The 27,061-nt window shown below is 42.6% G+C and overlaps 1 protein-coding gene across 2 annotated transcripts in view; it reads left to right on the forward strand.

Moving 5' to 3' along the window:
* Positions 1 to 27,061, forward strand: part of ZNF423 (zinc finger protein 423) — a 423,757-nt gene that overhangs the window by 277,693 nt on the left and 119,003 nt on the right. Inside the window, exons 6-7 of one of the 2 annotated variants that reach the window (XM_075008953.1) lie at positions 2,623 to 2,707; positions 21,368 to 21,457. In XM_075008953.1, the coding sequence (XP_074865054.1) occupies positions 2,623 to 2,707; positions 21,368 to 21,457 (175 nt within the window). The remainder of the gene's footprint in view (positions 1 to 2,622; positions 2,708 to 21,367; positions 21,458 to 27,061) is intronic. The other variant, XM_075008952.1, reaches the window with a different exon arrangement.

Raw genomic sequence — 27,061 nt, forward strand, 5'->3', positions numbered from 1 at the left:
AGTCCGCTGACCAGCCTGATTCTGGAGCTTCAGGTCTTACTGCAGAAGGGGCAGGTGCTGATAGCTGTTGGAGGGGCGCAGGGCATTTTTTGCTACTCTTTTCTCCTTCTCTGCCTCTTCTCATCTGCACTGTGGCTGGACCTCTCAAATTGCTCCAGCCCCTCATAGATTACTGTTCTCCACTGGGGACAGTCCTGGGCAAGGTTCTCCCAAGTGTCTACACCAATGCTGCATTTTTTTCATGTGTGCCTTCAGCATGTCCTTATATCCCTTTCTCTGGCCCCCAATTCTCCTCCATCCTTCCTTCAGCTTTGCAAAACAGAATTGCTGTGTCTGCGCTACAGCAATCTGTCGACAGAAGTTACTGTCAGAAGATATCTTCAGACAAAACTACTGTTGACAGATCACGGCCAGACTGCTAAGCAGATTGACAAAGCGATCCACTCTGTTGGCAGAGAGCGGCTGGACTACCTTGCCACTCTCATAACAGAACATCCAACCAGAAGCACAGCAGACAGGGCTGCCTGGTTACCTGGAAGCTGTCTGTCAACAGAGGGGCCCCCTGGAGCATCTACATGAGTTTTTTGTTGACGGATTCTGTCAAGAAAGGCATTCTGCCTTCTGGGGAGAAGGTTATTGACAAAAGTGCCGTGTTCTGTAGATTTACCATTGACAGAATGCATTTCTTGTGTGGACACTCCTCAAGTTTTGTCACCAAAACCAGTGTTTTGTCAACAAAACTCTCTAGTGTAGATGTTGCTAATTTGTTTTGTGAGCTGAGCTAAACCAGTGTCCTTGTTAACTAATGAGTTAATTAACTGATGAAATCTAAATCTACACTTACATCCAGACATTAAAGTTTTTTGAAGGAAGAGAAGATTCCACATCTTGAATGTGGCCATTTGATTTTTCCAGTGGTTTTTGAGAGGGGTGTGTGTGTGTGTGTGTGTGTGTGTGTGTGTGTGTGTGTGTGTGTGTGTGTGTGTGTGTGTGTGTGTGTGTGTGTGTGTGTAAAAGCTCAAACAAAAGTTTGATCCAATTAATATTACCTCAGCTACTGTGTGTCTCTAATATCCTGGGCCCAAAATGGTCAAAACTATGGTACAAACATAGACGGTTGCCCCTGTTGTTATGGTAACATGCCATGTTCATTAATCTTGCTCTCCAACCTGTTGCTGAAGTGGAATGTTGTTATGAAAATGATAGCCCCTCTGTTTTGCCCCTCGGCAAAGTGTTCAAGGAAATTGACTTCTGTAAATGGAGGGTGAGTCAGTAGCCTTCTACACTCCTCCAAATCCTTTGATTTATTACTGCTGCCCTGGAAACTGGGTTCAACAGATGAGCTGGGGGGTAAAGAGAATGTAACAAAAATAATTTAGAGACAAAAGTATACGCAAATTTAAATATTTTAAGTTGTGTTGTGGGAAATCAGCTTCAAAAGTGGAATTATAATCCTGGAGCTGTCAGGACCTTGGAGAAGCAGGCCCTGGGTACTCATGTAAAAGTATGATTGCAACAGAAAGAGCCACTGCCACAGTATTATTATGGCAATAGTTTCTTTCCAATTAACTCTGTGTGACAAGGGCCTGGTTTTTCTAAATGCATGTGCTAAATGCCTATGAAAAATGTGCACCTTATTTGTGCGCTCAGTTGCAGTAATTAAATGTACATATTAAGCACATAGTTGTACATTTGCTATAGATAATCAGTGTTTGTTCCTATGTTCATATTTTACTCAAATATTTCTTCATTCTTCAAAAATATCTAATCCAATTTATCTTTTGTAGCCAGCATTAGCTCCACTAAAAATGGCATCAGGAAACATTGTAGAGAGAGCTGTAAATCTACACAGTTTAGCACTGGTGTTTTTTGTTTTCATGTGGCATTGCTGAATTGTCATGTATTTTATTCCCTGCAAATTATTTCTTGGATTCTTCATTGACACACCACTAGAGCACACACCACCACACTGTCAATATACATACAAGCCCATTTTCCCTGTTAAAATAAATGGTTCATGTAACTGATTCTTCACAGTGGCTCCTGGTTTCCACAGCTAAGCCTCATTAGTATGACATTATGACACAGAAAAATATATAACGGTGTAAGGAAGTTGCATCTCATGTTACTCTAGGATTTCCATGATGTCTAACGTATAAAATATATTCACACCCTTCCTTTCCTCAAAGTACTACTGGTCTATGACCTCTTGTACTTTGAGTTTCCCCCAGTATAGTAATTTTTTTTGAAGTTGATCTTTTTCTGAGGGCAAACAAATTTCCTTTTAGAAGTATTTTGTTTCCCTGAGCAGAGACTTGTATGGCTGCAGGCAAAGTGTCAATAATAACTTGATTATGAACCTCAATCAGTTTTTCAAGTACTTAGCATTGAAACCCTGATTTAGACTAGCATTTTACAATTTTGTTTTGAAATTGACATCCTTAGAAGGCAGAATATTAGTATACTTTGAATTTTCACTCAAAAAACCCATGCAACCGTGGTATATGGAGAAAAGGATTAGATAGGAGAAATGTTAAGGATATATAACAGGTTGTATTTATAATTATGTCTGCTCTATGCTACAGTATGGTTTTCTCTAATCTCTTTTTGGTTGTTAAACAGAAAAAAACCTATCAGTGCATCAAGTGCCAGATGACCTTTGAGAATGAAAGAGAGATACAAATCCATGTTGCAAACCATATGATTGGTAAGAAACTCTTTCAACCAGGCCTGTCCCTGGGCTACTTGCTTTTCGTTAGTCTTTCAAATTCGCTATTCTAATCATTTGTTAATATTCATCATTTATTTTTTTTACACTTTCATGGCAAGTGATTTCCATATAATGATTGTTCATTTCAAAGCTTTTCAAATGTGTGGTTGTAAAAGTGTTACTGCTGAGCTTTTTCTACCTTTTTGAATCCTCTTGTAGCATTTTCACTTGTGTTAAAATCAAACTTTTGACAATATCTTCCATTTTACCGCATAAATGTTCTTCTATCCATGTAGAAAGTACTTGCCAGTTGTCAACCACTTAGGAGCAATTATGCTTCAATTTTGTATGTCATGACATTGAATAGATTTAATGGCTCACATTTTCCCAGTTAAATGTGGTGAATTCCTGAGGCACATTGTCAAAACAAAATGCTTAAAAAATTATTTCACTGCTTTTCTTTTTGCTTTTCCCCCACCCCCCAAACAGTTTTGGACTTTAGAAGGTTCAACTTTTCAGATGTTTGGGGGCTTTTAAATAAAAAGCAATACCTTGCTGAGATCCTTAGGATAACAAGTGTTATTATAATCGAAAGGGTTGTATTTCTGTTGCAGCTGGATGGTCACTTTATTCCGACAATTGGAAATAAGTATTTTTTCCTATCTGCACAGATGTTATAAATATATGTGATGGCCCAAGAGATCCGTTTATTTTGATGCATAGATGACAAAGGAGTTTCTTACACATGTCACTCCAGGCATATGTTGTAAGAGATCCTTCATGGACTTTACTTGCACTGCACTTAACTTTACTTACACTGTCTCATAACTTCATGTGCAGCGTTTATCTTAGATAAGCGTAATGGTTTTCCTAGAACAATTTTACATTTAGGAGGACTTTTCTTCCCTCACTGCAAGTATGTAAGTCCCATTATCATTAATATGAATGATGCACAAATGTTGGAGAGAATTAAAGACTGAAACAAAGATTAAAAGACCCTATTATAAATGCAAAATATATACGGCCATTCAGAATAATTTCCATAGTAGTGCTAGGCAAGAGTTTCAAATCTGTCAAATAGTTTAAAAATGAAGATATCTAAGAATGATCACGTTTGTAGCAAGTATTAATGTAATCTCTTGTTTGCATGCTTGAAGGGTAAGATCCTTGCTAATTGGGTCACAGTGATTTCAAAGTAAAAAAAAAAAAAGAAAAAGCAGTCAAGTAGCACTTTAAAGACTAACAAAATAATTTATAAGATGAGCTTTCGTGGCACAGATGAAAAGCTCCCCTAATAAATTATTTTGTTAGTCTTTAAAGTGCTACTTGACTGCTTTTTTGTTTTGATAGTATATAGACTGGCACGGCTCCCTGTCTGATTTCTAAGTATTTTCTTTCCCTTTTGTTAAGAAACCAGAAGAGAGGTCTCCTTAAGAATGCTGATATGTACTTTTGATTTAAGTGGTTAAATAGGGGTTAATAATCAATGATCTAAAACTGTTGTGCTTGGGATTTTGTTGTCATTTTGCTGTTTGATTACAGGTGGGACTGTTTTATGCTTTTTGAAATAAGTAACTTCTTCCTTTTATCTTAGACATATAGTGTAAACACTTCATGCGTTCAGTATTGTAATGCCAATTATCTGCTGTCTGTGATAGTAATGAAGTACATGGGATAAAGGTTCACTTTCAGTACCAGAAGTGTTGGAAACTGTGGCATTGGTAGACAAAAGTGTTTTGCCTCTTTCTGGGAGCCTCAAATGTCAGTTCCTCAGATATGTAAATAAGGTATAGTGCACTCTTCTGGACACTATAGAACACTAAAGCATATGGCCCCAGTATTTCAGTTCTGTGGGACTAAGATAAGGTATTTTACAAATCTAGCTCTGTGATGGAAGAGTGATTACCATCAGTAGCCTCTGAGAATTAGAGGTCTTGTCCAAATCGCAGTGGACCAAATTCTGTATTGCAAAAACCACCACCGCAAATTGTTATTTATTTGGTGTCCCAATAGATAAATTAGTGATTTAAATGGGTATGGAGAATGCTCACCGTAACTTCCAAATCAGGACTGAAGAGTACTACTGGGGTGGCAGTGTGTCAAGTAAGCTTGTGGCCCATGGCATGTGTGTTCAGTGGCTAGAAGGGTTTAGTCTCTTGATCTGACAGACCAACATCTTTCAGTAGCACTTTTTGTTCTTGTCATCTTCACATGCACACAAAATAAATGAAACATGACTTTCTAAACTCATGCTTACTCTTTTCAGATAATAGTCAACAGAGCGATCTCTGCCTTGTAATACAAGAGACATCTCTAGAGCGGTTAAATAATTAAATAATAATAATCACTTCTTACTAGTGCTTTCTTTGTGTAAAAAGAGGAGCCGGCTCTCTGCACTCCCCACACCCCGGTAGTATCCCACAGCTGGGGCTGCTGAGGGACCAGAACAAAAAAAGCACCACTTCTTACAATTTTGTTTTTAAACAATGCCAACTAATTTGTCAGGTTAACGGGGACGCATCTCTTTCTTCTACATTTTGGTTGTATACTCAGGAGCCAGAGGCCCCGATTGTTTTTTCACTAGAGTAGATTGAAATTTTCAGAGGAGTAGGGATTTTCCAACAACTGCTTTGAAGAGTTGCCCTTCTGCACTTGAACTCTTCATACACTGTGCACAGCCGCAGAGAAGCGCACTGAGTCCCGTGCATAGGTCCTGGAGACTGAACAGACAAGACACATCCCTGGGGCAGGTGGTTTTGTTTTATTTTAAGCTAGGAGCCATAGGAAGGTTTTAGCAGCAGAGCCAGGCTTCTTTAGTCAGGAAGGGGTCTGTTCAGAAACATGTTCAGGCAAGGGTTTCAGGGTGGGATTTCTAGAGAGCTGAAGGTCTTTGAACCATTCCACTGATTGGGGCTCCTTTGAAACATTTCTGGCCACAGAGAACGGGGATCCCACTTTGAAACATTTGCCAGCATTGGGGAGTGTACCCAGGAGTATATCAAAAAGGTGTGTAGTTCTTGCAATCTCTGTACTCCTTACCCCCTGTTGTGCTGACCTGACCATGTTTCAAGTGTTCCCCCTGTTCCCACACTTGCCAATGCCTCTGATGTGCAGTCTCTATTAGATGCCTGGGAGGATGGCATGCTAAGCAACTGGCTCCACAGGCAGGGGAGCTGAATATCCCTGGCGAAAGAAAAATTACTGAAAGCTTTTAACAGACCTCTCTGCTGTGGCAGAGGGAGCAGTAGGACCCATGCATATTCACTGAGGTGACTATTGATCGGTCTTTGTGTCATATTTCTGGCAAAGTACTCTATCCCAAAGAGTTCTGTGAAGAGTTCAGGTGAAGTAGGTTCAGGTTGCGAGTTTATCTCAGTGTTTGGAAGACTCTATACGCAGAGTGAGACACACCATTGGAGGGACTCAGCAATCCCTTTAGATTTATGTATTTATGTATTTCAATTTTTAGAGCCAGAACAGCTGTACTGGGACAGACCAAAGATCCATCCAAATTTTTACTACTGTAAGGTAAACTGTCATTAACATAGTGGGTATCCTTCCTAATTTTTTAAAGAGTACAGTCGCAAATGTACAGACCAATCACCTCTGTATGTTCTTCCCAGCCTCACAGCCCTATCTGCATAGGATGGTCAGCGTTCTTTTGTCAAACTATTCTGAGACCTAATGAACGTACAAATAAGCAGATTTTATGCTGGACTCCAGAATGTGTACCAAATTTGTGTTGCAGAATATGTGAAGCAGCAGGCCCAGTTTAGTCATTTTATAGCTGTACAGGACAATAGCTTCAGTATTAAAATACACCTGTGGTCTGCATCTTGGACTGCTGTGTAGACTTAGCATTTTCTGGCTTGTGTGATGAGGAGCTACCTAACTGTAATCATGAAGGGGAAAAAAAGAGCTTCCATTGTAAAAAAAACAAAACTATGTTGCTGAGCAGTGAGTTTTAATGATATTTTTGATTCAGGTAACACAGGAACCCAAACATCATAATATGTGACAAATCATCAGTGACTGCTCCTGAATATTGTGGTTGAAGTTGTGGAATTGTTTTGCCAGAATCACAAACACACACTGAATCATCTACTTTTTTTTTGGTAAATTGACACAAGTATTCAAAATAAAATCATTACCAAAAATAAGAACAATTAGGCTGTGTCTGCATTACAAAAATAATTTCCAAGTTGAGTGTCTACACACACCCTACTTGGAAGTAGGGACTTCTCCATTCCTGGGAATGGAGTAAGGACTTTTGAAGTTGGGCTCCTTACTTTGAAGTTAGGGAAGATGTGTGTAGACTCCTGCCGGATACTTTGAAGTAGTGCCAAGTTAGTTCCTAGTGTAGACGCACCCTTGGGCTCAGTCTACACTTGCCCCCAGCTTCGAAGGGGGTATGTTAATCAGGTAATGGGAGATTATTAATGAAGTGCTGCAGTGAATATGCAGAACTTCATTAGGCTAATTCTCCTTCGCGGCAACTTCGAAGTGCTGGCATGTGTATAGCCATGGGCACTTCAAGATGCCTGTGCTACTTCAAAGTGCCTTTACTCCCCAAAATTTTGAGGAGTAAAGGCACTTTGAAGTAGTGTGGGCACTTCAAAGCGCCAATGGCTACATGCAAGGCGGTACTTCGAAGTTTGACACTTCGATGTTGCTTTGGGAGAGAATTAGCCTAATGAAGTGCTGCATAACCACTGCAGCACTTTGTTAGTAATCTCCCATCGCCCTGATTAACATGCCCCCTTTGAAGTTGGGGGCAAGTGTAGACAAGCCCTTAGTGTAATAAATTTGAGGCCAATCCCAAAGACCTAGGATAATACACAGACTTTAAAAGACAATGGTGTAGAAAACTGTTTTCGCATTGAAAAGAGCTATTAATTGGTAGGCAAACAAATGATAGAGATAACATCAAAAGAATGGTTAAAAGATTTGAGATTTCACAGTTATTATTGAGCTTGAATCATTTTGCAGTAATTTTCATTGATTCAGCTAATACCATAAGGGTGCTGTCAACATACTTGTATGTATGTAAAGCTATTTTGTGCTTCTATACTGCTTCTCATCACTGGGCTATCTGAGTATATGTGTTCATTGTTAATATGAAATGGATCCAGGTTACAAATTTAATCTGCACAGTGAAGGTATTTACCACAGGCATCTCCTTCTCGGTTACAAAGATTTATAATTATTATGGACTGATCCTGGAAAGTTCTGAGTTCTTGCAACTCTCATTGATTTGAAAACTGATGACAGTCAGTGCAATTCGAAATAGAGATCTTAATAAAATAATGTTTGTTAAAGGAAGGCATATTAAATATTCTATTTTTCTTCTGTATGGTTAGTTAAACATGCCTCTTGAATTCCCAGTTATTTAAATTTGCACAATTTTGAAAAGCACTTCCAGTATTTAAAACAAACACACAAACAAAACCCTCTCCAGCCAGTCATGATATTGTGTCAAATGACTGAGACTTGCAGCACTGTAGCAGCATAGCTGTAATGTATAGTGAAAAAATTACATATAGTGAAAGGAGAGCTTTTCCCACCTGCGCAGGGACTCACCTCCCCAAGAAGCATTAGCTATGTTGATGGGACTAGTCCTCTCTTCTGCACCAGGTGTTGGTGTTAGATTGGTGTAACTGCATTGCTCAGGGGTGTGGATTTTCCACACATGTGAGGCTATGTCTAGATTACAGTGATTTGTCAGAAGTTCTTCGTCAGAAGGTATCTTCTGATAAAACTTATGTTGACAGGTCATAGGCAAATTGCCAAGTGGATCTCAAGAGCGATCTGCTCTGTTGAAAGAGACCTGTCTTCCCGGCTGCTCTTGTAACAAAACGGTCAACTGGAAGCACAGCAGACAGGGCAGCCTGGTGTCCCAGAAGCCCTGTCTGTTGACAGAGGGCCCCGGGGAGTGCCCAGACTGGCTTTCTGTCGACAGAGGCATTATGCTTCACGGGGAGTGGGATAAGACTGTGCATAAAATGCTGAGTTCTGTCAATTTCCTGTCAACAGACTGCCTTGGAAATAGGGATACTCCCCAGGTTTTGTCAACAAAATGCCAGTTTCGTCGACAAAACCTTCCAGTGTAGACATAGCCTAAGTGATATATTTATCCTCACATAAGTTTGTAATGCAGCCCACTGCTGAATTATACATATATATAATGTTAGCAATGATGACATTGGAACACAACATCTTTGCAATAGCTTTCAAGTGTCAAGGCAAACAAAAAATGTGCCAGATTGTTTTTGAAGCATCACATGCAAATTGCCAATGATAACATATTTCTGGACTTAATCGTTGAATATGTTAATTATTAATGAACACACTAAGAATTCAATATATATTTGTTAAAACTTACAGATTTTTAAAGCCTATTTTTCCCTCTTTTAAAGCCCAATTGCAAGTACGACCATTACATATTCATGTAATATTTGCTTTGAACATTTAATTCTTTATGGATTTCTTTTCATCAACAATCAGTATTGGAATCACATGTTCTTCTTCGAGTGTCCCCGTGGGTGCTCCACATTAGGTGTCGGGCTCGCCGGCGCTGCAGATCGGATCTTCCAAGCAGTTTCTGCCGGACCGCGCATTCGCCGGTGCGCGCCGCTCCCTTGTGCGCTCCTGGCCACGTGCGCGATCCGGTCCCCGCCAGTTCCTCTTAACCGCCGTCGGCTGCAGACGGAATCCGACTAGGCTACGGCCAAGTTAACATATTCAATGGTTTTAACTGTTTTTCTTTAAAGTTTTCAAGTTCTTAGGCTACTGTTAAGTTAGCCAGTTGTTATTTTCAAAAAAAAAAAAAAAAAAAGAAACAACAAGCAGGACGGCATTCAGTCTAGTCCTAGTAACAAGCGGAGCACCGGAGGCCAGGAGCCTAGGGCCATTAGCCCTCCTGTCGCGGCAGGCTATGGCGGAGAGGGAAAACAGCACAGACAAGGTGCTAAGTACCCCATTAACAACTGAAAGACTCACCAACAATGTCCTATTCAGGATTCAAGGAATGTAAGTCTTGCCGAGAGGCAATGCCAGCGTCTGATGGGCACAGTCACTGCATAAGGTGCCTGGGGGAGTCCCATGTCACGCAGAAATGCTCCTTCTGTGCAGAATTAACAGCCAGAGCAAGGAAGGACAGGGAGATGTGGCTTAAAATGCTGCTCTTCGACAAGGCCCTCCAGCCAGACGTGCCGGAGCGGCCGCAGCAGGAGGGACCCTCCGGGGCCCATAAAAGGAATGCCGCCTCCCTCACCCCATCAGCGCAAAAACGGAGGAAAGTCTCCCCAGCCCGATCCCTGCCGGCAGCAACAGCGAGCGGGACGGGAGGAGCGCACAGCCCCCAGCTGCAGCAACAGCTGATCGGCGGCGGCACAGAGAGCCACGTGGAGGCGGCTCAGCCTCCGATAATCAAACAGCCGCTCCGCACCGCAGGCAGGGCGGCGGCTAAACAAGCGCCGGTACCGGCGGCACCGCAAGCAGCGGCACCAACCCTGGGGAACCGGCGGTGCAGAGCGCGCAGGCACGCAGCCTGCAAGCACTGGAGGACACCGCCCGTGCGGCACCACCCATGAGCGTGCTAAGCACGGTGCGGACGGGGCCGAGATCCCCTACACATCAGGGGGCGGAGTTACCTCCTCAAGGGAGGGGGAAGGCTGCACACAAAACGAGGCACTGCAGCCCCTCTCCAGACAGGGCTGCAGAGTGTTTTCTCTCAGCCCTCCGCTCATGCTGCAGACTCCAACTAGGAGGCAGGGGTCCCCCCTAGCCTACCCGGAGCCCCCGTCTCCATTTTTACAACCAGCCTCGCCCTGGCTGGGACCACCTTCACCCTTCCTGGGGTTTGAGCCGCTGGAGTACGATCACAAATCGCTCTCTCCAGTGTCCCAGGTCTCTCGACGATCTCGCTCCCCCAGACGCAGAGGGTATGCACCAAGGGAGTGGTCTAGGTCACCTTCCCAAGAGCAGTGCCCAAGCTGCCATGGTCGCCCCTATCATGCGGGGCATAGACACCACCAGCAATCTATCAGGGAAAGATCCCCACAGATGGTCCCGTATCCCCGAGGGCAATCGCAAACGGGGACAGAGACTCAAGTATCTCGGGGAACTGGTTATGGAACCCTGAGATTTTTCCCTTGCAAGCTTCCAGAGAGTGGATGTACCATCACCAACAGGAACCGGAAGGGTCCAGAGAGGCGTACCCTAGTGGTTCCTCGCTCTCCTCCCCGGACAAGGCTACGGCCCTGGGGGACGTCCATCCTCCGGACGATCTCAAACAGTTCCAAGAGCTGTTTAAGAGGGTGGCCTTCACGCAAGGCATCCAGACAGCAAAGGTGCAAGAGAAACACCATAAGCTCCTCAAAAATCTGAGACCTCCGGTCTCCTCCAAAATAGCGATAACGCAGTCTTGGAGTCCGCCACTATGATATGGCAGACCCCTGCGACTATTCTGCCTGTCCACAAGAGAGCGGATTAAAAAAAAAAATACTTCGTGCTGGTGAAGGGCATGGAGTTCCTGTTCAGCCACCCACAACCAAATTCCTTGGTGGTGGAGTCGTTGCAACAAAGATCAAAGACATCTCAATTCAAGACGGGGGAACAGACAAATATGCCAAGAAGCTAGAGCTGTTCAGCAGAAAGGTCTACGCCTCCTCCACTCTACTGTTGTGAATGGCAAATTACGCAGCGCGTCTAGCGAACCATAATTTCAACAACTACACTAGGTTAACCTCCCTCATGGACTTGCTTCCAGAGGGCAAGAAACCGGTGCTCAGGGCCATCGTGCAAGAAGGCTACGCGGCCTCGAGGACGGGAGTTCAGATCGCCCTGGATGTTGCGGACACAGCAGCACGCTCCACAGCTATGGCAGTGGTGATGCGAAGGGAGTCCTGGCTCCAGACCTGGCTCGGGTATACCGAGGGACCTGCAGGCAAAGATAGTCGATCTTCCCTTCGACTCGCAGAAGCTGTTTGCTGAATCAACTGACTTGGTCCTTCATTCCAGTAAAGATTCAAGAGCCACACTTAGGACCCTGGGGATTTACACCCCTCCATACAGAAAGAAAAAGTACTACCCTCAACAAAGACGGTACCAGTACCAGCAACAGCGTCCCCAGTACCACAGGGGTTACGAGCAAGGGCGACATCAACAGCACCAGCAGTACAGAACTCCCAGGCAATGTTCCCAACAGAGCCGTGCGTCCTCGGGGCAGGGCCAAAGGCCACAAGTTTGACACACAGATCCAGGGCTGCGCCATCACTACCATCGCACAAGGTCATCCGAAGCGGTTATTCCACCATCGCCTCCGACCATTCTATGACCAGTGGCAAAGGATCACCACAGACAAATGGGTGTTGGAGATCATAGCCATGGGGTACACCATCCCCTTCCATTCGCTCCCACCGCCACAACCTCCACCCAGGCCCCACTTCCAGGAGGCCCCCCACGTAGCGAGGCTCAAGCAGGAGGTAGACCATCTCATGCTCATAGGGGCAGTGGAAAGAGTGCCAAAGCAACTGCAAGGGAGAGGGTCCTACTTGAGGTACTTCCTCACGGAGAAAAAGACAAGAGGCTGGAGGCCCATCTTAGATCTTCGAGGCCTCAACCGGTACCTGCGCAAGCAATGCTTTCGGATGATCACAATCGCCTCCATCCTTACGGCACTAGACGATGGAGATTGGTTCGCAGCCCTCGACTTACAAGACGCGTATTTTCACATAACTATCCATCCGGCTCACCGACGATTCCTCCGGTTCATGGTAGGCAAAGAACATTGTCAATACAAGGTCCTACCGTTTGGCCTCTCCTCGGCCCCCAGAGTCTTCACCAAGACCTTGGCAGTGGTGTCAGCCTACCTGCACAGACAGGGGGTATTTATATTCCCGTATCTGGACAACTGCCTACTCAAAGGGGCCTCGAAGGAGGAGGTACTACGCATGATACGCATCACAGCAGGCACGTTCTCTTCGCTCGGCCTGGTAATCAATCTGGCAAAATCAAAGATAGACCCCACACAGGACATAGAGTTCATAGGTGCACGCATAAATTCTATTACAGCGAGAGTGTATCTACCAGAGACTCGCTTTCGGGCCATCGGCTCCCTCATGCAAGTCATCACCTTCAGCCCTACGGTGCCGGTTCTGACGTGCTTACAGCTGCTGGGCCACATGGCAGCAGCGACGTTCGTAGTACAGAACGCCAGGTTACACATGCGCAGCATGCAGCACTGGCTGGCGAGCGTCTACAAACCGGCAGCACACACCGTTCACAGGGTGGTGTCGCCCACAACAGAGGTGCGCAAATCCCTGCAATGGTGGGTAAACCCCAAGAACCTGCTAACAGGGGTACCCTTCCACCAACCACAAATATCGGTTTTTCTTACTACAGATGCCTCCCTCATTGGGTGGGGAGCACACATGGGCAAAGAGGTGACGCAAGGGCTGTGGTCCTCCACGGAGCGATCACGGCACATAAATATACTGGAGCTCAGAGAAGTGTTCAACGCCTGCAGACACTTTCGAGACCATATACAAGGCAAAGTAGTCGGGATCAGTACAGACAATACCTCCACCATGTTTTATATAAATCAGCAAGGAGGAGCTCGGTCCCGTGCCTTATGTGCGGAAGCAGTCCGGTTATGGAACTGGTGCATCGCCAACAATATAACCTTGAAAGCCTCGTACTTACCAGGCACTCACAATGTGAAGGCAGACCAGCTGAGCAGGCATTTTGCAGTCATGCACGAGTGGCAGATCCGTCCCGATCTGCTACGACCGATTTTTCATGCATGGGGTTTTCCCCAGATAGACCTGTTTGCTACTCAACACAAGAAGTGCCCACGATTCTGCTCCAGGGCAGGACTGGGACGGGGGTCCCTGGGGGACGCATTCACGATCTCCTGGAGGGGCCCCCTGCTTTACGCTTTCCCTCCCACAGTGCTGATCCACAAAGTCTTGAAGAAAGCCAGAAGGGAAGGAGCCCGAATGATCCTAGTAGTCCCAACGTGGGATCGACAGCAATGGTTCCCCCTACTCCTGCGCATGTCGGATCGGCCACCGATGCCCCTTCTGGTGGCGCCGGATCTGCTTACGCAAGCCCAGGGGTCCATAGTGCATCCGCACCCCCAAGGCCTGCGACTACAAGCGTGGTTAATCCACGGCTCAGCTCCCTAGAGAGCACATGTACGGAGGACGTGTAGCAAGTCCTAGAAAGTAGCAGGAGGACTTCCACCAGGAAGACCTACAAGCAGAAATGGACTCGCTTCACGGCATGGTGTTCTACCAGACAGCTAGCCCCCCTTTCGGTGCCTATGCCTGTGATATTGGAGTATTTACTGGACCTCAAGAGAGGAGGACTCTCACTATCCTCATTAAAGGTCCACCTTGCTGCCTTTTCGGCGTTCAGACACGAAGAGGAAGGGCACACGGTGTTCGCCCATCCCATGGTTACCAGGTTTCTCAAAGGGTTGGTAAGCCTATACCCCCCTCAGACACCGCTTCCACCTTCGTGGAACTTGGACCTGGTGCTTAATGCGATAACGGGACCACCGTTCGAGCCTTTGGCCACGGTTTCCCTCCGCTTCCTTACGATAAAGATGATCTTTCTTCTCGCAATCACGTCAGCTCGCAGGGTGAGCGAGCTTGCAGCAGTTATGGCAACGCCACCCTGCACAGTATTTTCCAAGGAGGCGGTAACCATACAGCTGCGTCCAGCCTTTGTTCCTAAAGTTTCTTATGAGTTCATATTAACGAACCTATCGTTTTACCCTCGTTTTATCCAAAGCCTCATAACTCTAACAAAGAGGTGCGCCTACACCTCCTGGATGTGAGGAGGGCGCTAGCCTTCTATATAGACAGGACCAAGTCTTTCCGAAAAACGGATAGACTCCTAGTCTCTATCGCTCCCAAATCGAAAGGAGAAGGTCTGTCTTCGCAGAGAATCTCGAAGCACATCGTATCCTGCATAAAAATGTGCTACGAACTCCAAAAGACTCCTTTACTCGCCACGCCCAGGGCTTATTCCACTTGGGCGGTGGCGGCTTCAACAGCCTTTTTCAAGGGCGTTGCGCTAAAAGACATTTGCAGAGCGGCGACCTGGTCATCCTATGACACCTTTGCCAAACATTACGCCCTTCACAGGGTATTCCAAGAGGATACCCGTCTCTCGACAGCGGTCCTCTCGGGGACAAGCTGCATATAATCCGATTACCCACCTCCTATCTTGGGTTACTGCTGGGTAGTCACCTAATGTGGAGCACCCACGGGGACACTCGAAGAAGAAAGAAAGGTTACTCACCGTAGTAACAGTGGTTCTTCGAGATGTGTCCCCGTGGGTGCTCCACTACCTGCCCATCCTCCCCACTTCGGATCTCTGTTTAGTGTTTTGCAGGAGCATCCGAGGCGGTTGGTCAAGGAACTGGCGGGGACCGGATCACGCACGTGGCCAGGAGCGCGCAAGGGAGCGGTGCACACCGGCGCATGCGCGGTCCGGCAGAAACTGCTTGGAAGATCTGGTCTGCGGCGCCAGGCGAGCCCAACACCTAATGTGGAGTACCCACGGGGACACATCTCGAAGAACCACCGTTACTACGGTGAGTAACCTTTCTTTACTGTAGCTATCTACTATATAAATTTTGTTTTAGAAAAAAAAAAAAACAGATATACACACCTTTGTATAGGAACACCATGCATTCTCTTTAGAAATGCATATTTGGGCCTTGATTCTCATATGTGCTCTGCCTATATAAGTCCATGACTATGCATGGAATACTATTGCCTCAGTGGGACTCTATGTCTGTGGAGACATCTCTCTGCATGGAACTTGTTGTACGATTGACAGTTCTGGGTTGCAAAATGTGTCATAGGTATATGCCAAAGGCTGTGTCTACACTACCACCTTCCTTTGAAGGAAGGTTGGTAATTAGGGTGTTGGGAGTTTACTAATGAAGTGCTGCTATGCATAGGCAGCACTTCATTAAGCAAATTCCCCCCCCACCCCCCCACAGCAACTCTGAAGTTTTAAACTTCGAAGTACCGGCACGCGTCTAGCCGCAGCGAACCCGCTGGTGCTTCGAAGGGCTGGGGCACTCCCAACACCCTGATTATCATCCTTCCTTCGAAGGAAGATGGTAGTGTAGACAAGCCCAAAACGTATTTGTGCTACTAAAGCACTTGTTCTGAGTTTTACCTTAGTTCTCTTTTATTGCTAATAACAGTTAATGTTACATGTAGATATTTACATAATGCAGCAGTGAGTGTGGTACATGTGCATCAGTAGATATGAGCAGTGTTTCTCAGCCAGGGGTATGTGCACCCTTGGGGGTACACTGAGATCTTCCGGGGGTACATCATCATCTAGATATTTTCCTAACAGGCTACATAAAACACTAGTAAAGTAAGTACAATCTAAAAGTTCATTCAGATGGTGATTTGTTTTTGCTGCTTCATATGCCTTATGCTGAAATGCAAGTACAATATTCCCATTCCAATTCATCTATTTGATAATAGGATGGTAGAAAATAAGCAAGTTTTCAGTAGTAGTCTTCTGCAATAATTTTGCATGTTTTTGTAAGTAGTTTTTAAGTGAGGTGATATGCAAAAGAAATCTGACACCAGTAAAGAGCACAGTAATCTAGACCTGTTGAATGGCACTTGTTCAAGACCTCGGAATACCTGAGGACCATCTTTTCTGAAGCAGTGATACATGTGACCTTAGAGGCACATGAGAAAAGTCTGGGATACTTATAATGTTTTTTTTTTTTGAAAATGGGGTACTTTATAAAAGAAAAAGTTTGACAAAAACTGGATAGGAGGCTGTAGCACTGTAAATGTATACCACTGACAATTAAACTATTAACAGTAATAATGTGGTTTCATTCTGGACCAGAGTCCATAATCATTGTAGTCAATGGGAAAACTCCATTGACTTTAGCATGAAAAATGTCAGGCTCTGGTAGAAGCCAATACCTGTTTGGCTTCCTAATTTAAAATGGTTTTCATTATTGTACATTTTATCTCTCCCTTTCTTTCTGACACACAGAAAATGTATTGCATGAAATATTAATAACTTTGTCATCTAGGTATTCAGTGTGCGCATGGTCCTTACAATCGTTATCTATACATACCTGTTCCTAGAAATTGCTGTTTCATGAACATGTATTTTTATTTTGCTTGTTTGTCTACCAGGAAAGAAACAGTATTTCCCTTTAATGTATTCTTCCAAATTTTCCTTTTGCATTTTTTCATTTAATTTACACCTTGCATAATAGTAGTTCAGTTTTCACTGACATTTTTATAGCTGCTATGACAACATTCCTGTTTTGCATGATACATGCATCATTGTCTCTCTTTACCATGTTTAGATTCCTTTTGGCCCTGCAACCCAGTTCTCATACACAGTTATGATTAAACTCATTTAAACATTTTCTGGTAGTTTCATATTTATTCATTAAGGGGAGCAGTTGATAAAACACGTTTTCTGTAATCAGTCTGAATTTTAAGTCTGATGCTTCTTCGAAGTTATCATTAGCAAACAACTCAATCAGTTCACAGCCTTTCAACGTCTGTTGCCTAGTATGACAGAAATGACTCTCTTCAGTAAACTTTGGTGTGTGTAAGCTGTGATATTTTGATGCTGCAATTTGTTCTTTGCTTTCGTGATATTAACTTTTGAATATTACTATTTTTCACAATTAAAAACCAGAATTGTATTTAGCACTCTGCGGAGATACTTTCTGCCTGTTTCTTGGATAATGTGTTCATATGTTGGCACATATCTATGAATATAAGTGCATTCATTCTTCACAGAGTCCCTCTCCACCAATTTTGAAGCTGGAAAAGAAGGTAAGTTCTCACCATGATCCTACCTGAGGATGACAAAATGACTCAATTCTTTCCCGCTCTAAAAAGCAGCACCTCACTTTTCCATCAGACCTTTCAATCTTACTCTTGATTGTAAAAAACTAAAGAAACAGAATCTTCTTATAAAAGCAAAGCTCCTTCATTTTGAGGTCTGCTCTTCAAACTTCTAGACTGATGCTTCATGCAATACCCTTAGCCCTTTACAAGAATTTCTGAAGGATGATTTACTTCCTAACATTTAAATCTCGCTCTTTTCTTTCTAGTTTTCTGTCTTCAATGACATCATTGCTTATTGAAGAAATTAATCAGTTTACTAAATAACTGGGGTCCTTAAGCAATAACAAAATCATTTCTTTAAAGCCTGGCATCTTACAACAGAGTGTACATGAGCTATTTGAATTCCCTTGTCATGAAGGATTTCACTTTGAAGTTTTAAGTTCTTTCTTAATATTTTTCATATAGTTTTCCTGGTAGTTTTCTGTTAAGAAAATGTATAGACTCACTTTTGGATAAAGATGCTGAAAAGAACCACATTTTATTTTAAATTAAAGTTGAATTATGTTTTATTATCTCTAAACAGTGAAAAAATTAAGAGTTAAAGATAGCATCCATCTACGAGAGGAAAATTTAAAAAAAAACCCTGAAACTCAATATTAGGTTCCTTTTAATTGATTCTTGCTCCCGCTAATTGCACATGAGCAAGAATGATCTAATCAAAGGATGACCTCTTCCTTTGAGGAGATTATATACTTTATGACCTCTGAAATGACAGAGAATTGTAAAGGCTGTTGAATACCAGCACTTGCCTTCTCTCTTTTTTGAGATGAAACAGCCAACAGCATATCACGACATCCACAGCTTCCACTGGATGTTTATACTGTAATTTTATGTACTGCTTTTGAATGTTCTTCCTCCCTGAAGCTTTGTACCGATTCTGCCTTGAAATATAAGTGTTTATGGTGTTTTAACAAGCAATTTGCTGTTGACAGGCAACTAATGCTTTTTTCTTGGAGAAATATTTCGTCCTTCTTCAAGTCCTGCTAAACAAGTTGTCTCCTCAAAAGCTGCTTGGAAGTCAGCTATCAGGTCTGTTTCTGTGCTAGCAAGGTATCTGGGCTTACCTAAAAACAAAGGGAGGGAGAGGGAAGGAGTACATATGTGGTAAAAAATTAACAGCTTTGGCCTAGGTTATAAAAAGTCCATGCACCATTCATTTTATCTCTTTGGGAAGGTGTGGACACTGTTCCAGTGTACCCTGTCATCACGAGACAGTGGGAAAACAAGTATTCAACACTAGAGAAGTAAATCTGAGTATATGACACACCCAAAATACTCGGCTTCAGGTTGCGCATAACACACTTTGATGCGAGTTAAGCACAATTTGAAGCTGTTCTGTGGCTGTCAGCCTTCCTAGCTGCCTGCAGCTGCACACAGCTAGGCAGGCTAAGAACCCCTTCTCCCTTCTTTTCCCCAGCCGCATGGCTGTCAGCCTGACAGTGGCGCGGCTGGGGGAAGGCAGGGAGAAGGCTTTTAGCCAGACAGCCGCATGGCTGGTGCAAGGCAGGGAGAAGAAGCCAAGAAACTGACCAGCCCTAGTGGGCTGTTCAGTTTCCCAGGTCCCACAAACGGTGGGAGTCAGGAACCAAGTGGCAGCATGGTTCCCAGCTCGCCACCCTCACGAGTGAAAAAATTGGAGTTACTCAGGGGTTGTAGGAACACGACCCCTGTGTAACTCAGGGTTTTACTGTACCATTCTTACAAATAAAAACTCTGAGCTTCAGTGTTTCTAATCACCTACATCCAGTGACTTTTACGGAAGCTGTAAGTGTTCTGCATTGATCAAATCCAAACAATTTCCTTCCTTCAATCTCCTGTTATAGAAAATATCTGTATTTGAATAAGAGGATTATTGAGTTATGAACACCGAAACTTGTCTGATCATCCAAAGGACAAATCAGATTTGTTTGCCTGTTAAATATGGGGTTGGATTAATTTTGATGTAACTCCATTTACTTTGAAGGGATACACTTAGTGCATTATCTTAAGTTAAAGTTCAAATTAAATGGTAATACAAATCTTGGGGAGACTTTAATCTGGTCTTTTAAGTCAAGAGACTGCCCATTAGAAATGGTCATTAGAACAAATTTCACTGTGATGCATCATACTTGATTAGCAAGTCAGATCAAGTATAATTTTTCTCTTCTTCCTCAGGGACAAAAATATTGATCTGCCTGACAAGTAATTAGGAGGATATGAAACAATACTTTCTATATTTTTCCTGTGTAGAGAGAAACATTTTTCTCTTCATTCTTTAATATAGAAAGAAACTTTTTAGCAGCAAATACTTCATATATAATATTCTGACATATGAAGAGCATTTTAATGCTTTTAAAATCTATTGTGTGTTTCAATATACCTTTGACTCATCATTTTCTTTCAAGTTCTTCATGCAGAGCGAGCCAGTTACCTCTGCAGTAAGTACCATATATGTTTGGTCACTTATATTTTGCATTTTTATAGTAGAAACTCTTTGTGGGTGGTCATATTAGTAACTGGCAACTTTTTGGCCTGTTTAAGGAATTAAGAGGTTTCCACTTCATGTTCTTCTCTCTTTAGACTATTCCACACAGAGGCCTCCCTTTTAAATTGGTATAGTAAATTTTTTAAAAAATTGTGTTGCTACATCTTTTATTTCTTATGGCCCTGTTTCTAAATAGAAAGATTTCAGCAATTGCAATTCAGTTGAATTTTGAGAAAGAAGATTATAGATTGATTATCAGACTTTCCTTAGGTAATATCAGATTTTAAACAATCAAGTAACTTTGTTAGTCTGTCATAATAAATCCAGATTTTTCATTTCTTTGAATGTCAGGCAATTCACTCTCACCTTGGTACTATTTTACAGCTAAAAGGCATTATTTATCCTGTTCTGTTGGTGGGGAAAAGACACAATGCAGCCAAATATAGTAAGGTCCCTACATTTACGAACTTAATGTTCCCAGATTCAGTTATTTGCAAGTGGCTCGTGCTTCCCACACTGCTTCCCAAGGGCCCCAGGCAGAAGTGCCAGTGGCTGCCACTTCCCAGGGCTTCAGGCGGGGTTGGCTGGCAGCTGCCTCTTCCTGGGGCTCCAGGCGGGAGTGCCAGTGGCTACCACTGCTTTCCATTATTTCTGGGGCTGGAGTGCAGGCAGCCGCTGCTTTCCCGGGGCTCTAAGCCCACCCCTGATTTGTGAAAATCAACGTTGCGAGGGTTCTGAACACTGAACCCTCGCAAATGTTGTGACCTTTTTGTACTACATGAGAACGCTTCAAACCACAGGATCTTTAGCCTCTCTGTACAACATTGTAAGCAATTCTCAGATAGAATATGTTCTGGAGAATGAAAGAATAGCAACTGGGTCAAATCTGCACATATTTCCTACCTGGCTTGAACTTCTGCAGCAAATGCATTTTCAGTCATAGGATATACCTGCAATGATACTGTAGTCATTTTAAAGTAAAGGGCTATTGTCTGTGTGGTTAGGACTGAATTTCTTTTTGAACTTCTAGATTTGTGAAGAGGGGAGGTATGAAAAGAATAATTACTGGCTAGTAATGGTGTTTTCCTTAGTCATCCTCTTCACCTGCACATTTTCTTATTCTCCTGTGAATTTCTTTCCCTTTTTCTTTTTCTTTTCTTTTTTTTTTTTAAATGTTGAAATTAATCCTTACACTGGTGGTAAATGAGGTGCTGCCCTCACAGGGAAGAGTTGAGTCTTTATACCTCCTGTTTCCTGTAGGTGCAACACAATCCTCATATGGTCAGACGTTACCTTCTTTTCCAGCTCCTGCATTGGTAGAGAGGAGGACTATGAAAAGTGTCATTGCAGGTAGGAAACAAAGTATATGCTGAACTTCATGTGTGTGTGTACAGGTTTTATTGTAAATATAACAACACCCAGAGATTAAACCTTCCCTTGTATGCACAGTCATGTTGTCTTGTGTATGCTCACTCATACCTAATAAGGAATAAAATTACTACCTTTGAATATAACGTTGTTGTATAAAAATAGTTGTTTTTCCATTCAGTTCTGCCAGAGTACCTCCACTGACTTTCAGTTTGACTCCAGAAGCAGCAAATGCAATTTCACTCCATGTTGGAGGGTCAGCATCAGCTAGTATCCACAGCATGTCATTTGTTACAGCTTGTTTTACTCCTCTCATTGCCGACATGTCTACTCCACCACATGGGGGTGTGGACTGTCGTGTTCTAACACTGCATCTGTGACTTACATCAAGAGAGAAAAATCAGCCACAGGAAAAAAAAAAACAAGTGATGGAAGATCGTGTCATGATCAGTCACTGGACAGTGCTAAATAAAACTGTAGCCAGATGTTTGGCGACATTGTTAAAATATTTGGGAAATAGTTAAAAACCATGTCTACACTATAAAAATAACTTTGAAGTCGCTTATTTTGAAGTACAACTTCGAAGTAACAGACTTTGAAGTTGAGCATCTGCACACACTCTACTTCGAACTTAAACTTCGAAGTAGGGCACTCCTCCATTCCTGGGAATGGAGTAAGGACTTTGAAGTTGGGCCCCTTTACTTTGAAGTTAATTTTGAAGTAAGGGAAAACACGTGTAGATTCTCTGCAGGCTACTTTGAAGTAGTGCCCAACTTTGGAGTTAGTTCCTAGTGTAGATGCACCCAAAGTGAAAAAAAGATAGATAGCAATTTTGTCATGATCTGATTAGGATCTGTCACTAAAGCTGGGGACTGGCTAAAGGAGAAAACCTCTTAAAAACCCCATGCCAGTAGAAAAGTTTCCATGTATGGGAAAAAAAGGCATGGAAACCGTTTATTTTTAGAAGATGTGCATTAGTATTCCAGAAGCAAAAGGTGAAATGGATTAAATGCTGGCTGCAACGAAAAATGAAAACTTGTTTTCAATGTATTTGAATAATACAGTGCAAAGATGAGCACATATGGTAAAAAGTAAATTTCTGTAAAAACTTTAGGCCTCATCTACACTTGCCCTCACCTTGCAGAAGGGGCTTGGTAATAAGCAGAGTGGAAGATGCAAATGAGACATGGATTAAAATATCTCACACCTCATTTGCAAATTCTCATGAGATCTCGCTTCCAGAAGATCACCTTCTGGAAGCCGTAGCTGCCATGTAGATGTGGTTCCTTCAAAAGGAAATGTGGGTCCTTCCAAAGGAACCCTGTCTGCATGGCAGCTTTGGCTTCCACAAGGGGATGTTCTGGAAGCGAGGTCTCACAGAAATATCCAACTGAGGTACGAGATATTTTAATCTGCATATTTGCATCTTCCGTTCTGCTCGTTACCGTGCCTCTTCCGGAAGGCGGGGGCAAGTGTAGATGTGGCCTTAGAGTTTAAAGAGTTATGTTGATAATGCTGGAAAGAAACAGGTTGTTGATTTATTTTTTTTAAATAAAAGAATCTATGCCTCACATTAATGTTTTAAGGAAAGTGACTTAGCCCAAAAAAGTAAGGAATTTCATAATTCAGGAGTGGGAAAAAAAATTTGTCACTTTGGCAATTATCATAATTCACAGAGATGACATAGTCTGGACTTTAGGTGGCAAAGTCTGAAAGTTCTCAGTTTACAATGTTTTTAAATCTTACAAAAGTAGTAAAATTTTGTAGTTGAAGAAATTATAATGTCTGTTATAAACCTATGAGTTACTTATAGTTTTGAACATACAGAAATGTTTAAAACATACGTTGCAGCTGTTTAAATATGTTGATAGGGAACTTTTTAAAATAAATGTGAATTCTTGGCATGACTTTTAACAGCACCTTTAAGTCTATAATGATTTATTTGGTCTGTGTTGGAGGCATTCGTGTCTATTGTCAAGGCCTTCAGTGCTTACAGTTTTTCCAGGTTTGGCTAACAGGCCATTTGGAGCCATTACGTTCTATTGGTGCAATGGTGATGCTGTACAAAGGCACTAAACCTCATGTGCAACAAACTCCTTATCAGGCTGTTGATGAAAAAAATCTGCACCTGCTTTGTAACCTGTTTTTAAATCGAAACATGCGGTTGTTTCTAAGTACCACTGCCAAGCTGCTCAATGTTATTAGATATAGCAACTCTGGAGTTTGGTGCAGAAAATTGTCAAAAACTACACAATTGTGAATGAGTTGTGTTTTGTGCAGCTGTAATCCCTGAAATCTGTCTGCATAACAGCTTTCTCGGTTTTTGTTTTTAAAGATACTCTTGTGATGCAGTCTTGTAATTCAAATTTTAAGCAATACAGAGTAAGTGCTTGGTTACTTCTAGAGCTATAGCCTTGATTATTGACTCCTTCACATAAGGTTCCCCCTTCCCTTTAAGTAGAAACATCTATCACACCATTAACTACAGTGAACAGGGTGCTATCACTTGTGCATATTTATTTTATGTAAACGTTAGGTAGGGGGAAAACACTTTGAGGCCAAAGCATATACCTATGAATGGGCCCCGTCCAATAACCTAGTTTTCCTGGAGTCAAAATGGGGGAACTGCTGCCATTTGCAATCTAGGAATGTGGTGAAACCTCATTGTTGCACACAAATTTTGATTTGGGTAGGAGTATTCAAAATGGTAATGCTGTGAAATCCGTTAAGAGAAAAGCTTGGTAAATTCAGCAAAATTCATCTGATATGGAACGCTGAATAAGAAACAATAGCTTGAGTTTCCGTAGTAGATTTTCAAAGTGTATTTTGGGCAAGAGTTTTATTCTAGGTTCTAGGCTTCGGAGCTGCAAGTCCCATACTTCTGGTAAAAGTAAAGGCTGTGCATCCCATTCTGAAACCAGTATGCACTTGCAAGTCTTAAGAGAGAGCTTGTGCCCCACAAAGAAAACAAAAATAGTTATTCAACCAGGTTCCACTGTCCATCTTAACAAGAACTCCATTAAAAAAGTACTGCAACCTTTACTCATGTGGGTTATTCAATTGTGTGGTCTCATTTGAAGTCAATAGAATTACTTACATAATTATTACCAATATTGAGCAGTTTGTCAGTGGCACTCAAAAACAACTGCATATTTAGGTTTAAAAACAGGTTATGAAGCAGATGCAATAAGTTTTCTCCATCAACAACCTGATAAGGAGTTCTTGGCATGTGCAGTTTAGTGCCTGTGCATAGCATCCACATTGCACCAATAGAATGTAATGACTCCAGGGGGTATTTTTAAATACGGCCTGCGCAGCATTTTGTCATAGAGTTTAGGGCCAGCATGGACCACTAGTCTGGCATTATTGAGGTTAAATGAAACCACCATATTTACTTCAACTGTAATCCAAAGATGTAAAAAAAAAAAAGCGAATGAGGGAAAAATTCTTCAAACTGTTGAAAGGAAGCTCTTACGGCGGTCCTCGTTAAAAGTCCAGGTTATGTTTCTAAATAATGCAACTTATAATGAAATGACTTATAAAGGGGGATTAATATCCATAAGGAATAATGTAATTAGCTTGAGGTATGTTCCCAACACATACAGTTCACACACATGGTACATATAATATACCTATTACCCACAAAAACCAATAAATAGAATAGAATAGAAATAAATAGATAAATAATAATTAATAAAAATAAGATAGCTAGATAGATAAATAAATAGAAGAAGATAAGACAGCTTCCTGCCAGTCCCCACCAGCTCCCCACAGCTTGCCGGCTCCCCGCTGGTCTCCTCAGTTCCCTGCATCTTACTCCCTGTCCCATCTGGCTCCCCACCTGTCCCCGCAGCTCTCCACCAGCTCCCCAACGGCTCCCCATGGCTCCTGCCAGCTCCCCTCCTGACCCCACAGTTCCCTGCTGGCTTTCTGCAGCTTCCTGTGTGTTCCCACAGCTCCCTCAGCTACCTGCCAGCTCCGCCCTGACTCTTTCCAGCTCCCTGCAGCTCCCCACCAGTCCCCTCTGACTTCACGTCTCACTTCTAGGACCTCCGCACAACAGCGCCTGCCGCCTGGCCACCACAAAACTCTGCTATGTTCCTGGCTTTTGGTCCCTTGGCCCTTAAATGACTCAAGTCAGATCAGTGTGACTTATAATGAAGCTGCTTCTCTGAATTAATTATGTGTGAAATGACTTACAGCAAAGTGACTTATAATGAGGACCCCCCCGCCTGTACTTTCAAGCTTTAAAACTAGGCTCAATTGAGAGTTTTAAATGAAATGACTTGATAGTTTCATTTAAAGTAGACACAAGAATATCCCCTTCCCATTACTTGCCTTGCCTAGTAAACGTGCAAGTCTGTGAATAAAGGGTTACACTGATGACAATATATTTAATCAGCCCAAATAACTTCCAGTCAGATTTTAGCATGACACCAAGTAAGGGAGACGTAAGCCTTAGTGTCGCGGTCATCAGCTGTTCTGAAAACCAAAACCAGTGTGTACTAAGAATACTCCAGTAAAAAATTCTGGAGACTCCTAACACTCGCAGGTGTTCACTTTGGGCTACACTGGATTTCATATCTGCCTGTGTGCCTTCTGTCTGGGCTGCTGTTAATGTAAGTTAGTTCTCAGTGGTGAAATGCTGTTCACATGCTGTTCCTCTCCACTCAGGTTTAATGGCATTTGGGGGTTGTTTCTTGTGTAAGGGGGCTGGAATGTCTTGTTTCAATTCCTGTTTGCAGAGTTAGTTAGCTCAGCCACTTGCTCGTTTGCCAAGCTGGCAGAATATGGGGGTTGACTTCCTGTGCAGATGATGTAAAACTGATTCTGTGATTCTTCCTCTGCAGCCATTGGGTGATAAAAGCCAGGACAGTGGGGATTGTAAAGAGGGAGCCAAATTATATGTATAATATTAAAGTGAGTGCATTTGTGGTTTTGCTGTTCTCAGGGGTTTTTCACAAGTAGAAAAACATGAATTAGCATTTTACATTTCCATATATTGACTGGCAAAATAGCCTGCTCTCAATTAAGACCTATAGCTTTTGGGATATATGGAACAATTTTATAAAATATTTACAGATAGATTTGCATTTTACACAGTATTACAATATTTCTTGTGTTTTAGCAGAAAGGGCTCAGGTCTAAGAAATGCATTCAGTGTATTAAAAAGAGAAATTTTAAATGAGATTGTGAGCATTCAGAGGCAGAGGTGTCCAGGGTTGATTATTATTTCCAGTAATTTTCTGAGGTTGACTTTGCCAACTAGCTATTTGTTATATCCTCTTTAAGGAGCATGTTCCCTATGCAGATCTATTATTTCCCCTTTAAAGCTGGCTTTCGAAGAGATTGTTTTTAGTTTTGTGCTTGACAGCTTACATTTCTCCCCCCTCCACCCACAAATGTAAATGCGTGCTGTAAAGAACATAGCTATTTCCTGGATAATTTGCAGTTGTATATTTTATGTTAATTTCACCAAAAATATTGCACCCCTGCCAGGTTTAGTAGAGGCTCACTGTGATATGAATAATTTGTAGCAATTCATTTTTTTCTTCATTTAAGATTTGGCACCTTTTAAAGATTTTA

Source organism: Carettochelys insculpta, chromosome 14, assembly GCF_033958435.1.
Source record: "Carettochelys insculpta isolate YL-2023 chromosome 14, ASM3395843v1, whole genome shotgun sequence".
Classification (NCBI taxonomy): Eukaryota; Metazoa; Chordata; order Testudines; family Carettochelyidae; genus Carettochelys; species Carettochelys insculpta.